Raw genomic sequence first — 17,633 nt, forward strand, 5'->3', positions numbered from 1 at the left:
CCATTTATCAAGCTAAATAAGCATACAAAAACACTAGTAAGAATAAAAGATGCCTGTAGACCAGCAACTACATAGATTTAACTTTCTGCTACCTGTATAATTTATCGTGCACATATTACACCGCTATTTTAGAAATGGCACAGTCTCAGAGGACACTTTCCACATTTTATTTACATTTTAAGACTAACTTTAATCTCAATCACATATCCATACATTTCCTTTGTTTCACTAAAACTTAAATGCATGGTTTATTAGAACAAAGACTGTAAACAAATATTTGCCATGTCCGTTACATGTAACACACAGGAGCTGCTTAACAGAAATACATCCCCCCTTTTATAAATACAGGTATCAAAACAATCCTGAACATACTTCGTGACATTACTAGTAGTCGGCACCCACACCTTTGCAAAAATTAAACAAGATGAGCAATGGTATTCACTGTACCTGCTACTTCAAAACAATTTTAACTGCAGCTCTTTTACTAAGCAAGATGGATAAAGCATGCCATTTATATTGTTCTTTCTTGAGAAATTAATTTTCAGTAACATACATTATGCCACAGCAACCTGACACTTTCTGTTATGCTTTCATCTTGTAAAACTTGAATTCCAAATTTAGGCTATTTCAGGCTTATGCTTAAATGACAGTGCCTTGATAAGAGAAAAATTAATTGTGCTGCCTTTTTTTTTTCCTCCCATAGTGCCTGAAAACATATTGGGCATACATATATTATATATATATATTCTTACAAATGTCCAGGTCATGTATACCAGCTGAAATTCTTTTAATGTGTGGGTGGTTTGCATTGTGAGATTTAATCAAGACATTAACATGAGTAGAAGGTTGTTGTTTTAAGACAGAAGTTTGAGAATCAGCTAAAATTAATTGCTGTAAGTTTGTCCTTCTGGAGGTTGTGGAAGCTTCATATTTTCTTTGGACATCATTAGACGTCTTAGCTCTTGAAGTACGACTTTAATGCTATAAGAATTTTGCCATTTTGCTAACACTGGTATGCTCCGTGCATCCACCTAAAGAAAAAAAAAAAGCACAAGTTATAAAGGGAAAATAGGTGTTTAGACCACGAAATACAACCCCCATATAGTTAACTTCAGTTTACTTAAATACTGCAATCAGAAATGCTAAGATATGTTTACATTTCTTTGCTACTTCTCAACAATGTTACAAATTCACACAATATTTATTAAGGAAGCCAGTATTATATACTTACACACAATTAGGTGTGTTGCAGATCTTGCAATGAAATTAACACAGGTGGGATCCCTACATTCCTTCCATTGAATGGGGAAGGGAAGTCAACCTACACTGCAAAACTAGGGCTATATCTTGGAGTACTGTATCTGTCCACCTCAGCAATAAAATTCCTTACACTTTTAAAAAGTCAAAAATCTAAATAGAAAAAGTCATTTGAAAGTATTAACTAATTACTACACTCATTTTTCCTCAAAGTTGGCTTTCTTTATAAAGGAATCTGCCAAATTTTATAGTGGTCTACATCTCAAAAAAAGAAACTTCCCTTATTCTAAATAATTTTTGTGAGTGATCTGTTTTGAATATTTGATACATGGTTATCCTGATGCTGTAAGAATGACCATTAGCCCCAATAACCAGACAGAAATACCAAAATAATATGAATGTATACCTCCAACTATAAGATCAGAACGTTTCTCAGTTCAGGTTTTATGTGGTTTTGTTTTTTATGATAAATGTTCTTATAGACTCTTATTAAAGACTACTATATATATCAGTTGATAAAATGTGCCCGTTTCTGTTCTTTTATGATACACAAGAGCATAAAATTGTTTTGAATTGGGTTTTTTCCCCCAAGGAGGGCGGGGGGAATTATTATAAAAAGGTGAAGAATCTCTTTTCTGAAATAAAAAAGAAAAGGATCTGCCTAGCAATTTTATTTCAAGAGGAGACAGATTGCTTATATTAAGGCTGCCTGCTTTCTGAAACCAGAGAATTAGACTAAATATATTTTCTGAAGGTAACTAAGGAATTAAGATAACTAATTATTACCTTCATTGTTAAGAAACTAGTAATGAAAATGTGTGAAAAGGAAAATGGAAGTTGGTTGTTTATGCAGTGATCCTTAAACCAATTGAAAAACATGCTAGCTTTAAAAAAAAAAAACAAAAAAAAAACATAAGATTGCATTAAGCAAGGTTTGACAGGGGCACTGCTCAGACAACCTTTATAATTACTAGATTGTTTTATTGTGCAAAATAAAGAGGTACTATGCAAGGGGAGGGGAAAAAAGCAGCTACATTATTGCAAACAGTTTCTTTCTTTGTCACTGCAGGCTTCCAAATAAGAGCACTAAATTAACTAACAGGTGAAAAAGAAAAAAAACAAAAACAAAAGTAAACCACCCCATCTCCATAGCCATTTCCTGTGCTACCAAGAAGGAGCTCAGCTAAGGAAAAGCTCCAGGTTTGGTGCCTTCCCAAATCCCACAGTTCTTCTGTAGACCCTTCCCCACCCTTATAGGCTAGGATGAGATGCAACATGAGCAAACAAGGGGTGCTGCACTGTTCTCCAAATCTGCAAGGACTGGACAAACATCACAGAGGTTTTGTGAGAATTAGCTCAGTGGTTCTCATCCTTTTTGATCCTACTGCCCACTGCGCTGGTGGTCCGTGTTACAGAGGGGCAGCAGCCACAGAATTCAAATTGTGGAATCCAGTAAACCCAAGCTCACCATATTTTAGGGAAGGTCAAATGGGAAAGGGACAAGGGACAGATTCTAATGAAACACAGTAAACTGTGAATTTACTGGACAGACAACTCTGAAGGAAAAAAAACTAAAATGACCTACAACAGATTAATAGGAAGACACTAGAAGACCTTTGCAGCAGAGGATTCCCAGTCAAAAGATGAAGAAAGTAGGGAGGGGAAAGAAGGAAGGGGTAAGAAGAAAGTCTAGTAGACAAACATGATGCAGAGCTAAATTGGGGGGGGGGGAGGAGGCAAGACAGAGACTAGACAGGCAACTGCAGCTTTATATAAAAAGAAAGAGGAAAATTATGGAGCTAACTAAAAGACTTCCCCTTTTACTTACAGACTGTTGACTGCCCACTAGCACAATTTTCCCCATACTTCATCCGTTTCTCTTCTTTAGACCTTAACTAAATTGGGGACTGGCTTCTAGTACAGCCATCTGTGCTTAAATACTACCACTACTGTACCACTGTTGTCAGGTAAAGTCACTAATTGCATGGATAGAGATGATCGGTTTCAAGGCAGGGGAAAGCTCCACAAGTGCAAATAGTGACTTTCTTGTCTTCACCAAGGCAAGTCAGAGACAGTAAGCTCTTTATACTGCTATAATAAAAGTATTTATTGTATTTCAAGCCGCTTCATTTAGTGTACATCACCAGCTTTCATTTCATAGCAGATCTTGCAGGCAGTAAAAGTTTAGCTAAGCCTTTTGCCTCTATTGCTCGCCTAATTTTAGATGTACAGCATTACACATAGTGAATTTACTTTACAAAAAGTTCAATATTCAGGAACCTGAAATGAGAAGGAGAATTCATGGGTTCTTACTGCACTCAGAATAGTTAAATATATCCAATTCCTGCTTCCTGTCATCCCCCGCCCCAACCCTACCCCAAATATGCATCCATGAGTAAAAGGAAGAGGAAATTCCAGGGTAAGCTAAAAGCTAGAAAGCTAAAAATTGAGGACTAAGCTATTTTTATTTTAACAACATAGCCAACATAAATCTTTAAATAATGGCAGAAGTGGCAACAATATACATAATCCAAAAATAACCAAAGAATTCTTCTATTTTATTTAAACATAACAAAATAAATAATTTTAGAAGAATGCTGCAAAATGTTCAGTGTTTATAATGTTTCCAATAGCTTAATTTAAAAAAAAGTAGCAAACTGCTTAGTCTACTATAAACACATTCAAAACGATGGCTGGACAACGTAGTTTATAGAATTATAATTGACAGAATCCCAAGCTAATTTAAAAGAAGAAACAAGCACTTCCAGCTGTAAATGGATTTTAAACAAACAGAAGTGATTACAAATGCAGGGAGACACCAACAGGCTGTTAAAGAATATTAAAAAAGAAAAAAAAAAGACGTCCTTGAAGACCATGAGAAAATAAATACTGCATCACAGCACAACCTGCATTTTATCAATCTATGGTACACAGACTAAGAACCTAAACCCCATAGCATTAAGAAATATAATTTAATTTTATAGCAGTGATACCTTCTCTGGAGAATAACTAATTTTGCCAGGTTCTACTCGTGTACTTGGGCCAGCTTTTCAAAACTAGCTTCCCAAATTCAGTGCACAAATCCAGCAGCTGTGTATACAAACTGATCATTTGGAAATTAAGTGCTCATATGCATGACCAATAAAGGCTGCCAGCATTTGAAAGAGATGTCATATTCTGAACTTAAAGTGAAAATGAAATGAGTCTTCTGCTGACCCTATTTCCCTTTGCCCCTAATTTAAGAAGTGAGGGTAAAGGTAGGAAAGAAGATAATCCTGATCTTTATTAAATTCATATGCATTTATCAATGTGAAGGCCTCCAAGGAGAGTTCCCTCCACTTTTTCCCATTCACTTCTACCCATAATTCCAGAATTTGCTAAATTACTACTGCTCCTTTTGGATCCATGCATTGAACTCTGTATTAAATTCCTCCTTAAAATCCTTCTTTGCCAGGAAATCTCAGAGCTAGACTCCCCTAAGAATGCCATCAGCCATACATCACTGAGAGGGGCACAGAGTAGGAACACTAGAGGTTGCTTGAAGTCAAATCAGTTCTACTCAAGAGAATTTAACAACCTTGAAGCAGAGGAAGGGGAAGCAAACAGGAAACCATTGAAGCCAAACATCAAAAGCATGCCCAAAGCAGAAATGCAAGAGTAGCAACAAGAAATGTACTGGAGAACTGTAGAGTACCTTAAGCAAAATGCAAAATGAACTCAAAAGCAGGCAAGAAGGATGTTCTTGTGGTTAAAACACTGGACAACACCTCCTAAGATCTAGGTTAAATTCTCCATTCTGCCATAGCCTTTGTGGGATCTTGAACAAGTAACAACTTTTCAGTGCTTCAATTCTCCATCCATAAAATGGACATTTTGTTTATCTTGCTTGTAAACACTTAATAAAAGTGCAGATGCTACATAAATGGGGTTCTGATTTTGAACCTTTGGGAGCTATTGTAATACAAATAGTAGTAAACCACTGTGCACAGACTATAAATAACAGTGAAAGTATGTCTTCCCTCAGACACTAGTTAGAAATACCACTATGTTAAGCAGTGTATTTGAAATTAAAGCATTATAGATTGTTCAGGTTATTAAATTTTGGACTAAGATTACTTTGTTAAAATGTGACTAGTCTTTAAAAGTAGCAATTATTAAAACTCTTGTATACAAAAGGAAAGAGAATTTTAAGGAAAATCCTTCAAAACAATGAATGTGGCTAGCAACTGGAATCTCTGAAAAAAAAAATGAAGAAATAATCGTGTTTAATTCACCTGGGTAATTCAAGTGTCTGTATAATATTATTTTATGTTAATACTGTGTTTCTGCCAGGGGGATTCTCTCTTACAAGACTAACATTATTAGACTTTATTAAATGTTTAACTGAAAATTAAAGTACAGGTTTCCCTCGCTTTATGCGGGTTCTGTATGTGTGAATTTGCTCTTATGCAATGACCTTTTTTATACCAAAAATTTGATAGATGCGAGGTAAATTCACTCTTACGCAATCGGTGTGCTAGAAGCCCGCAGTCAGCTGCTTTGTGCAGTGCATTGTGGGAGTGATACGCACCAAAATATAGTCTCCTGTGTGGATCTGTGCTCCTCAACTGTTATCTGCGACGTGCGTTTCTGTAGTTACCATCCCCATTATGGTAACATTCACTACCACCCTGTGCTAGTGTGCTGTCTGCTGTTAGTGATCACCAAAATTGCTTGTAAAAGTGGTAGAAATGGGTCTGGAGGTCAGTATAGTCAAGGTCTTGGAACATATCCCTATTTGTTCCATTGTAAAGTGTGTTCCCTTTATGTGAATTTGAGTTATACACCGTTCTCCAGGAATGCATGTACAGTATAAAGTGAGGGAAAACCTGTACTAATGAGACATACATATACTTCTAGCGCCTACAGCTCCTCAGCTTTTGAGAACAGGAGGATTATACCAATATTCTCTAATCCAGTGGTTCTCAATTAGTAAGCCATGGGTGGGTGTGGGTGGACACAAAGGAGGAAGGGGGGGCATGGACAGATCAGCTGACACAAAACAACATTCCAGAAGCAGACGCCTCCTGAATAGAAAGCAACAGAGCTACCTTATGATGTTCCTGTTCTGAAGCTAGTATATGCGTGACTAATTTGGTTGTTTCTACAAGAGGACCTCAAGAGACCATGGGCCATACGATCGAGACAGTTGAGAACCACTGATCTAATCCTCCCATCTGCTTGATGCTATTTCAGCTTTACAGATCTGGAAACATGGGAGAGGGGTTAAGCAACTAACTGAATGTCAAAAAAGGGAGTCAAGAACAGAATCATGCACAGAGCTCAGGTCTCTATCAAACTGACCGCCATGTGCTCTAACTTCTGCAGCGTGCTATGCTCTCAGTTTAAGAGGCCAACTTGGAGCACTAGTGGTTGGTACAGTGCTGTGCCACGAATTAGCTGTAAGAGACCAGCATGACATGCACATTAATTAAGCATATCACACAGAAAAGTGTTTTGCAAACATTTTGTAAGCAGTAAACAACATTTTGCCAAGGGTACATGCCTGTTAGCAGACTGCCCCTAAGGTTCGCAAGATCTGCAGATCCAAGACAGCTTGCCAAGCGGACTGCCTCTGTGGCAGGAACCAAGTAATTCCACCAAACAGACTGCCCCTGAATCAGAAATCTCAAGGCTGATCTTGAGACTTCCTCCCTTTTCAGGAAGAATTTGATAAGTAGGGGTGTTTGTTGTGAACAACAAAGCTACATTTTGAGACGCAGAAATCTTCTCCAAAAAGGAATTTGCTTTCTCCACCCAGGTCTATTTTATTTAGATGAGGAGACCTAACCTAGACAGTCGTTTAAGATGATCTGAAACTCACAGGCACATTCACATATAAAACAAAGAAAAAAATTCTTCTCCACCACTAAGCTAGGGAGCTAATTACTTGTTTTTAACTCTTGGGAAGAATCTAAAACGAAACTATATAGTAAAGCTCTCATGCACATCCAACATGGCTGATTCTCACATGAACATTTAGCACTCATACTTATTCCAGAACAGAGCTTAGGTAAAGGTCAATGCCTGGTTGGCAAACACAGATTTTTATTGATAGAGGAACCGAAGTAAAGATTTTCACTATGTAAAAGATTATGATCAAAATAACTGTCAAAATTACTTTAGAGACTTTCTGAAACACTGCAGAAAAGAACATCAACAAGCATACTATGCTGCTGCCAAAGAGTGCAGGAGGAGAACCTACTACTCCTTTTCCAGTGGAATAAAGGTACAGTCTCTTTCAGCTCTTTTCAACTGTTTATTACAGGAGCATTACATAAAATAGTCCCAAAAGAGATACTATGTTATCCTAAATATTCACAATTTACACTATGAAATCAGTATAAGGAAAGGAGAATAAAGAGCTGTTCCTTGAGCTGTGAAAAGGGTTAGTGAAAATATACAATCACCACTTGAACTATTAAAAATGAGTTACTGGGTTGGAAGAAGTGAGAATAAGAAAAGGCAAGCCTGTTCATTATCACAGACATTTGTTAGCTAAAAGCAGTAGCCAAAACTGTGGAGGCACAAAAATGATCCTTAGAAGGCAAATAAGGCAGTTGCTGTCAAGAGGCCTGAGCAGTACAGTATTTCATATTCCTGGGTAAACTCAAAACACTCTGCATAGAATGACTGTAGGGAAAGCACACCCAGGCTGCATAACACGAAGTCATTTTGTATAAAAGTAGCAGCTGTTTCTTTTTCTTTTTTTTTTTTCAAATGTGTTCCAATATTGTAATTAACATTAGACTTCACTGACAAGCTACTTTGGAATAAAACTCCAATCTAAAATGTATATATCATGCAAGCATTAAAATGTGCTGAAATATAATCTGTATAATGAATGATTTAAATACAAAGACACATTCCCACACACCTATATCCTCATCAGATTTTCTACTAAAAATAAAACTGCACAGTAAGAAGGTGCGGTTGGTCTTACCATTTCAACTTACCATTCCATTGGAATTATTTATTCCATTCATATTAATTTTAGTTACAAATCTAACTGTTGGAGGTGCTTCGGGATATTTAGGTCCACACTCTACTTTCAGACTGTATATTCTGTTTTCATAGTTTGTCTAGAAAGCAAAAAGACAGACTAATGCACATTACTGAAAGTTTAAGTACTTGAAAAATAAACTAGCACAGGCAGAAAGACTCAGGAAGAATATCCAATACGATTATTTTAACTCTGTATTGTTTGTTGATGCCTCTGAAGTACTGTATGATGCATCACAGCTGAAGTGACCTGCATTAGCTGCCCAAGGTTACACACTTTAAATAAGACATAATATGTGATCAACATCTAAAAGTACTTGCTTTTGGCATCCAGAATGCTATACAAAAATGAAAATGAAGAATTAAGAAGTCGAAAGGAAGAGGACTAATCCTGATAAACCACAGGCCCTGACCCTGGCTCAAGGGCCAATTTACCTACACTTGAACAAGCTGCTCCCACCATCAAAAGGATAAAAACTATAATACTCAGCAATCAGGAAAAGGGAAGAGGTAGATCAAGATAAATCACAAGAAGAGCCAAAAAACAGTCCAGAAAAAAAGAGAACAAATAAATGAAACTTGCAAAACATAGTTCTAAAAGGGAACTCCAGGGCAAAAACGCCAGGAGTCAAATTCCACAGTTGAGGGTTCATAAGTAAAGGAGCCAGAATAGAGAGAAAACCAACCCAAGTGCCAGAGGCATTTGTGCTCAAATAGTTAGGAAAGGGTTTATGAAAAGGATCTCAGAACTATGATATTTAACTGTACTCTCATATTAGTACCAAGTTTCAAAAGGCAGATATAATAAACTCTTTCTCTGATCTCCCAAGGGGTGACCACAGAAATATCCACCTCATCTATCTGGTTACAAATATATTTATTATTTTCAAAAGAAGGGCTATTCAATGTTACAGTAGTCTAGCTTTGATCAAGATTGAGGGAAGAAAAACTGTGGTCAGAATAACTGACCTGAATTTCCTAAATAAGCTACTAACATTAGTGGTTACATTTGACTACACAGGCCAGAATCAACCCACACTGTACATCTGCCTCACTAGCACCAGTATATGGATATATATATGAATAGTGGGAACTTGAAATAGTCAATACACACATATAAAAAACTACCCACAGTCACCACCCTTGAAATCATGTGCACCAGGTAGGTGCCACACTCTCCAGCAAAAATGTCACCTCTACAGTCCAATAATCAAGATCCAATTAGAAAGACAGAGATTAGAAACCACAGTAATGATGCCACAGTAGAGTGGGTAATAACTTCCTTGGGAGCCCATACACTTTGAGCAGCAACACGGAAAAAAGACACAGGGAAGACCTCTGACTGGATACTAGATAGTGTTCATAATTGTTCTGTTTTCTTCCCTTACGGGAAGGCGAAAGCCATCAGACAAGACAGACATCCCATCTGCTTCTAGGGACCAGCACTATCGCCAACACCTGCATTAAAGGTTGCTGAAAGGGCTGAGTGCCATTAAGATGGTTCTTTATCATTCAGTGCCAGGAGGAGATTGTCAACTGCATTAACCAGGACTGTCTTGATGTCTCAGACAGTCTAAAAATTCCATTATGTCCAGATATGTCTGAAGCTGTACAATCACTATTTTTCTAAAAATGGAGTTCTAAAAAGATTCAAAACCACAGAAACTGCAGTCACAAGTCAGAAACTACTAATCCACTGGCTACAAGCTACCACAATCCTTTATTACTAATAGCGAAAAAAGACCCCCACCTCTAAAGCTGAAAGCCCAGTGAAATTAAGCATGGGCCTACTAAAAAATGTCAAATATGCTTCATCTATAGCAGTGGTTTTCAAATTCCCTAAAGTCATGGAACCCTTTCACATCACTTGTTTTGCCATGAAACCCAAACTCCTATCCTAAAAACTCATGTGGAGCCAGATAATCCAGCCACATGATGGCAGCGTGTTGCCACCCTGTCTGATCTGCCATTACCCCCAATCTCTCTGTGGATCACCTGATGACCTATCACAGAACACACACTGAAAATCACTGATTTATGGCAAAAAAAAATAAAAGAAAAAGTGCACAGATAGGAAGGCATGACTGGATGTTTTAACGGACAGGTAATGCAGTCCACTACCCAAGAAACATGAGACTGTCTATATTACAGATGGGACAGAGTATGTATTCATCACTACATAGAACCAGTAGCATTTTGCTCTCAGCCACTAAGGAAGCCCTAGAAGGATGCCCTGAAAATGACAAGTGCTCCTATTTACCTGGTGCAGTAAAACCCAGATTTTTTGTAGAGAAATCATTCGTAATCTAGTTAGTTAACAACAGGTTGCCAAATAGAGAATAAACTTCAGAACTGGGTGCTGCAGCCTTTATTTCAAAGGGCACTACTCTAAGCAGCTGGCATACAGCTGCAGTGCCATGCAACTAAATCGGAGAAGTGGCATCTTTTGAAATAAAAGGCACTACAAACAGATGGAGAACCACAGACGTCCCAGGCAGCTGCCTGCAGTACCTCTGTATACCCCTGGCTGGTTCACAAAGCCCCATTTTCATAGGGGAGGTTAGAAATGGGAACCATCTACAGGGCTCTAACGTATCAGTATTTGCTCAGAAACCCTATTTCCTCTGTCTGAAACAGCAAAATACCTTCATCATAAAAGCAGACAGAGGCAGAGCTCAGTGAAAGTTTCAAGTGAAACAACTTATTTGCTGAAAATGCATTGGGTGATCCAATTCACAAGCAGTTTGGGGGGGGGGGGGGGGAGGAGCAGAAAAAATGGAGGCATCATAGTTTTGTTTGAATGTTTCCCAAATAAACCAACTCATGTGCAACTTCCAGATGAAGTTTACCCAATTATTTTTTAAATAAAAATCCACTGAAAACTAAACATTTTGTTTGAAATCAAACAAAATGCTGTGGTTGACAATCATTTTGAAGAGCGAGGTGAACTAAATAAAATAAATCAATGATAGAAATTAGGGTTGGAAGGGACCTCGGGAAGTCATCTAGTCCAACCCCCTGCTCAAAGCAGGACCATCCCCAACTATATCATTCCAGCCAAGGCTTTGTCTAGCCAGGTCTTGAAAACCTCCAAAGATGGAGATTTAACAACCTCTCTGGGTAAACTGTTCCAGGGTTTTACTACCCTCCTAGTGAGAAAATTCTTCCTAATATCTAACACAAATTTCCTTTGCTGTGACTTGAAACCATTGCTCCTCATTCTGTCATCTACCACCACTGAGAACAGCCTGGCTCCACCCTCTTTTTAACCTCCCTTCAGGTAGTTGAAGGCTGCAATTAAGTCCCCTCTCAGTCTTCCCTTCCCTAGACTAAATAAGGCCAGGTCCCTCAGTCTTTTCTCATAAGTCATGTTCCCCAGCCCCCTCACCATTTTTGCTGCCCTCCACTGGACTCTCTACAATTTGTCCACATCCTTTCTGTAGTGTGGGGGCCCAAAACTGAACATAGTACTCCAAACGTGGCCTCACCAGTGCTGAATAGAGGGGAACAATCACTTCCCTGCACCTACTGGCAACACCACTACCAATGCAGCCCAGTATGTTGTTAGCCTTCTTGGTAACTAAGGCACACTGCTGGCTCATATTCAGCTTATTGTCCACTGTAACCCCTAGGTCCCTTTCTGCAGAGCTGCTGCCCAGCCAGTCAGCCCCCAGCATGTACTGGTGGATGGGACTGCTTCACCTTAAGTGCAGGACTGTGCACTTGTCTTTGTTGAACCTCATTAGATTCCTTTTGATGCAATCCTCCAATTTAAGTCACTCTGAATCCTAGCCCTACCCTCCAGCCTATCTATCTACTACTCCCCACAGCTTGGTGTCATCTGCAAACTTGCTGAGGGTTCACTCTATGCCATCTTCCAGGTCACTGATGAAGACACTGAACAAAACTGGCCCCAGGACCAAACCCTGGGGCACTCCTCTTAATACCAGCTGCAAACTAGAAATCGAGCCATTGATTACTACTCTCTGAGCCTGACGCTCCAGCCAGTTTTTTATCCACCTCATAGTCTATTTATCCAGCCCATACTTCATTAGCTTGCGTACAAGAATGTTGTGGAAAACCATATCAAAAGCCTTGCTAGAAATCAAGGTACACCACATCCAGTCTCCCCACATTCACAGACTCAGTCATCTCATCAAAGAAGGCAATCGGGCTGGTCAGGCATGACATGGCCCTGGTGAATCTATGTGGACTGTTCCTAATCGCTTCTTTCTCCTCCAAGTGCTTAGAAATTGATTCCTTGAGGATCTGATCCATGGTTTTTCCAGGGACTGAGGTGAGGCTGACTGATCAGTAGTTCCCTGGAGCCTCCTTCTCTTTCTTAAATATGAGCATTATGTTTTCCCCTTTCCAATCATCCATGACCTCCCCTGATCAGAATGAGTTTTCAAAGATGATGGCCAGTGGCTCTGCAATCACATCAGCCAACTCCCTCAGCACCCTCGGGTGCATCCCATCCAGCCCCATGGACTTGTACATGTCCAGCTTTTCTAAGTAGTCCCAAAGCTATTCTTTCACCACTGAGGGCTGCCAAGCTCCTCCCCAGACTACTGCACCAGGCAGCACAGTTTGAGTGCTGACCTTACCTGTGAAGATCAAGGCAAAAAAACACCAAAAAAACCCCAAAAACAAATAAACAAACAAAAACCCTCAAAAAAACACTGAGCACTTCAGCCTTTTCTGCCTCCTGTCACCAGGTTGCCTCCACCATTCAGTAAAGGACCCACACTTTCCCTGATCCTCCTCTTGCTACTGACATACTTGTAGATACCCTTAACATACCTTGCTAGCTGCAACTCCAATTGCACTTTAGCCTTCCTGACTTCATCCCTGCATGCCTGAGCAATGCTCTTATATTCATCCCTAATTATTTGTTCAATTTTCCACTTCTTATAAGCTTCCTTTTTTGTGATTTAGTTAACTGAAGAGCTCCCTGCTAAGCCAAGCTGGTCTGCCATACTTGCTAGTGTTCTTGCACATTGGGATGATTTGTTGCTGCACTCTCAATAAGGCTTCTTTAAAGTAGAGCCAGCTCTCCTGGACTCCTTTCCCCCTCAGACTGGCTTCCCAAGGGATCTTGCCCAGAAGTTCCCTAAGAGAGTCAAAGTCTGCTTTTCTGAAGTCTAGGGTCCCTACTCTGCTGCTCTCTGTCCTTCCTTTCCTCAGGATCCTGAACTCAATCATCTCATGGTCACTGCTGCCCAAGGTGACATCCATTACTACATTCCCCACCAATTCATCCCTGTTTGTGAGCAGCAGGTCAAGAAAAGCATGGCCCCTAGGCTGGCATCTCCAACACCTGCACCAAGAAGTTGTCCCCAACACGCTTCAAAAACTTCCTGGATTGCCTGTGCACTGCTGTAGTGCCCTCCCAGCTATGTCAGAGTGATTAAAGTCTTCCATGAGAACTAGGGCCTGTGATCGGGAAACTTCTGCTAGCTGATTGAAGAAAGCCTCATCTACCATTTCCACCTGGTCTGGTGGTCTATAGCAGACCCCCATCACAAAATCACCCTTGTTACACTCCCCTCTGACCCTAACCCACTCAACAGGCCTATCTCCAGTTTCATCCTGGAGCTCTGAGCAATCATATGGTTCTTTTACATAAAGTGTAACTTCTCCTCCTCTTTTCCCCTGCCTGTCCTTCCTGAATAGTTTATACCCATCCATGACTGCACTCCAGTCATGCAAGCTCCCACCAAGTCCCTGTTATTCCAATCAGGTCTTAGTTCTGTGACTATGAAAGGACTTCTAGTTCTTCCTGCTCGTTTCCCAGGCTCCATGCATTTGTGTACAGGCACCTGAGGTAACTAGTTGATTGCCCTGATTTTGCAGGAACTATAAGAGCACCTCCCCTTCTGCCTGCTCTTCCTCCCAGGCTCCTGTTTCCCCACTTACCTCACGGCTTTGGCCTCCATCCCGCAGTGAGCCTAGTTTAAAGACCTCCTTACTAGGTTAGCGAACCTGTCTGTGAAGACACTCTTCCCTCTCTTTGTCAGGTGGATCCCATCTCTTCCCAGCAATCCTCCTTGGAAGAACAACCCATGGTTGAAGAAGCCAAAGCCCTACTGGTGACAACACCTGCACAGCCAAGTGTTGATCTGCAGGATGCACCTGCCCGGGCTCCTTCCCTTGACCGGAAGGATCAACAAGAACACAACCTGAGCCCCAGACCCCCTCACCCTTTTACCCAGAGCCCTGCAGTCACTTTTCATCTGCTCAGGGTCTCACCTGGCAGTATCACTGGTGCCCACATAGATAAGCAGCGTGGAGAAGGGGTCAGAGGGCCAGATGAGCCTCAGTAGCCCCTCCATGGCATCTCGGATCCGGGCAAGCAGCAGACCTCCCGAGACAACAGGTCAGGTCAGCAGATGGCTCCCTCCGTCCCCTGCAAAAGGAAGTCTCCAAACACCACCACCCATTGCTTCTCCTTGGTGGTGGTCATCTCAGCCCTTCCACCATGGTGAAGCCTGGCCTGTCTTCCTTCAGCAGTGGAACGTGCTCCTCCCTCTCTGTTGCTAGGGCTGCACATCTCTCCTCCAGATGAACCACTGCAGGCAGAGGTAAAGATCTCTGCTTGCTGCCAGAAGTCACAAGTCTCCAGCTTCCACCTTCTTAGGTGTCCATGTCCTCTCCCTTCTCTAGTACTGCCTCTGGCATTTCTTCCTCCACAGTCCCAGACATCTCCTTCAGCATCAAATCAATGAACTACTCATGACGGAGGGTGCTTCAGAGCCTTGCCACCTCCTCCTGTAGCTCTCTTGCCTGTTCCCTGAGACAGACCACCAGGAGGCACCACTCACACCACAGGCACCCCCCATCCTGGCCATCACTGGAAGGAACGTTCACAAGCCGCAGTCCCCACGCCGCCAAACCTGGACCTGGGTAGAAGCGTCTACGGTAAGTGGTCCTGCCTGGACAGAAACCTCACACGTGCAAGCTCAGGCATTTGCACAGCTCAAGACAAATCATGTAGAAGAAACTCTTAACACTCTGGACAGCATTAGCTATTTCCTCTATTTCCAGCCAGAAGCTACACATGTTCTAAGGTGCTCTGCTTGTCCATCATTTCCATCTTTCTATCACCCTTAAAATTACATATGGTGCTGTAGTTGGCTTGGATATTAAGTGTCATGATTAAATGCCTTTCATAGTCCATAAGTACATTCAGCTATTATTTTTGAATATATGCACTCTTAACTAGGCAGCATGACAACATTTTGATCCTGTTTCCATTTAATATCAAACAATTAGGAAACAAAGAAATTTAAAAAATGCTAAGAATGTCTTGCATGGTGTAATGTGATTTTTAAAAGCACAGTAATCAAGAGTAAAAGAGAATGAGTTAGGCCAGAAAGTGAAGGAAGATGTATGTGAAAGACAATGTGAATGGTTTTACCAATGCACCTGAATCACAAGCTACCTTGGGTTCCTATTCACCAGAAACAGCCATGGGTGGATCCAGGATGTTGCAAAGTGGGGTGTAGAAGTGACCGGTATGGCTGGGGTCCTGTTCCCACCTTCCCTCCCCACCTCTAGTGGGACAGGCACACCATGCCACAAGAGCCCCTTTTAAAGTCCCCAAATCATGCAAGAATCCTCACATCCTCACTCTTGGCACTCCTTCCCCCTTCTGCTCCCCTCTATGCTCAGCATCCTTCATCCTTCCCTCCCCTTTGCTTCCTCCCCTACCTGCTTCTGCTACTGTCCCCAGCTGCCCCAGGAGTGCAGGGAGCTCCAGAGCTGCTTCTGCCCTGCTCTAGCTAGGCTGAGTAGGGAGCTGGACTCAGCTGGGGACAGCAGCAATGGGGGCAGGCAGGTTTCCTCCTACCTAAGCCTGTTCCCAGGCTGGTGGGGGAACTCCTGGGGGGGGGGGGGGGGTGGAAATCAAGAAGGAAGAAGAACCCATCCACTGCTGTTGCTGTCCTAGGCTGAACCCAACACCTTGCACAGCCCAGTTGGAGTGCAGCAGAAGTAGCTGTGGAGGTCCTTCCACCCCACAGCAGCCAGTGACAACAGCAGTGATGGGTGGTGAGGCAGGGGTGCGCCACTGAGTACAGAGGGGAAGGGAGGGGAGAATTCTTACCTGATCTGGGGACTAAGTCCCTGGGTGCTGCTCGCATGGTGTGGTCTGAAAGGGAGGTGCACCCACCTCTGGTAACAGCCCATCATTCAACTGTCTTAATAAGAAATGGGCCAACATTAACTACACAGTCACTTGTGACCTAGAATTACCAATGTTTTTTTGGCTGTCTGACATCACACCTGGGCCACAATATTAACTACCACTAGAATCTGAACTCTTCAGTACTGGTTCCAGTCTTCCGTGGCTAATAAGGGTGCAGAGCATTAAGAGTTCAATATTTTTTTACTCCAACTTACTTGATTACTTCTGTTCACTCTTATCCCCAACCCATTTTCAACTTCTACAAGACTGATACCTCTCCTACTGCTTTTCAACATGAGGCCCTGGATAGACATGGTTTGAAACACTCCAAATGCCTTGGAAATGCTCCAACTATCAATCATACAGATGAAAGAGTGAAACATTTGGGGGGGGGGGGGGGATGTCAGAAGACTGAATAACACCCCCTTACTGCACCACCTGGCTAGTGAACAATGCTACTGTGTGCAATCACAGACATTTTGAAGTACTCTGAAAAAAAAAAAAAGTGTAGGGTAGTGCACATCTATGCACAGCACTAAAGCCTATGAATTTGAAGTGTTCCAAATCTGAACAGAATTTGGAGTGCTTCAAATACACACTTGACCATGCCCTAAAAACAGCCTTTTCCACAACCTCTTCACGATACATGCCTAAATCCACACAGAGCTTGAAATCATTTTAGCTTGTTAATGTAAAATGTTTAATAATAATAAATGTGACATAATTCACTATGTAAAAAGTGAAAGCAAGTAAAAGCAAAGGACCCCCTTCACCCAGGTCCTATGAAGGACTGGCCAACTCTGCACAGCCCCAACTGTCATCCAAATCCCTGCCTCAGAACCATCCTAACCCAATCCTTAAAACAGTCAGGGTTCTAGTCTGCTCTGCTAATAATTACAATCTAGAAGGCTTTCTTCTGGGCTCTAATGAGAAATAACCAAGTAATTATGTGGTCTTTAGAGATGATTCTGTGTGGGTTTTATAGAGATGCTACATTAAGATATTGTGTGGTATCAATACAGTTAACAACACTGATTAGCCTGTCACTTAATTCTGCAAATTTCTCACATTCTAGCCATCACAATATTTCTAAGGATACTGCTTCACTGCAGAATTAAATCTAAAAAGGATGGATGATATGTAGTGA

At 41.3% G+C, this 17,633-nt stretch overlaps 1 protein-coding gene across 6 annotated transcripts in view; it reads right to left on the reverse strand.

The window, feature by feature from the left end:
• Positions 1 to 153: 153 nt before the first annotated feature.
• UBE2V2 (ubiquitin conjugating enzyme E2 V2) overlaps positions 154 to 17,633 on the reverse strand; it is a 40,567-nt gene continuing 23,087 nt past the window's right edge. For 4 of the 6 annotated variants that reach the window (XM_014606897.3, XM_019498644.2, XM_019498642.2 and 1 more), the window contains exons 3-4: positions 8,253 to 8,378; positions 154 to 1,031 (exon numbers count right to left, since the gene is read on the reverse strand). In XM_014606897.3, coding sequence (XP_014462383.2) covers positions 885 to 1,031; positions 8,253 to 8,378 — 273 coding nt within the window. In that variant the 3' untranslated portion in view covers positions 154 to 884. Of the gene's footprint in view, positions 1,032 to 8,239; positions 8,379 to 17,633 lie in introns of all 6 variants that reach the window. The other 2 variants (XM_019498645.2, XM_059724108.1) reach the window with 2 other exon arrangements.

Source organism: Alligator mississippiensis, chromosome 3 (genome assembly GCF_030867095.1).
Source record: "Alligator mississippiensis isolate rAllMis1 chromosome 3, rAllMis1, whole genome shotgun sequence".
Lineage (NCBI taxonomy): Eukaryota > Metazoa > Chordata > Crocodylia > Alligatoridae > Alligator > Alligator mississippiensis.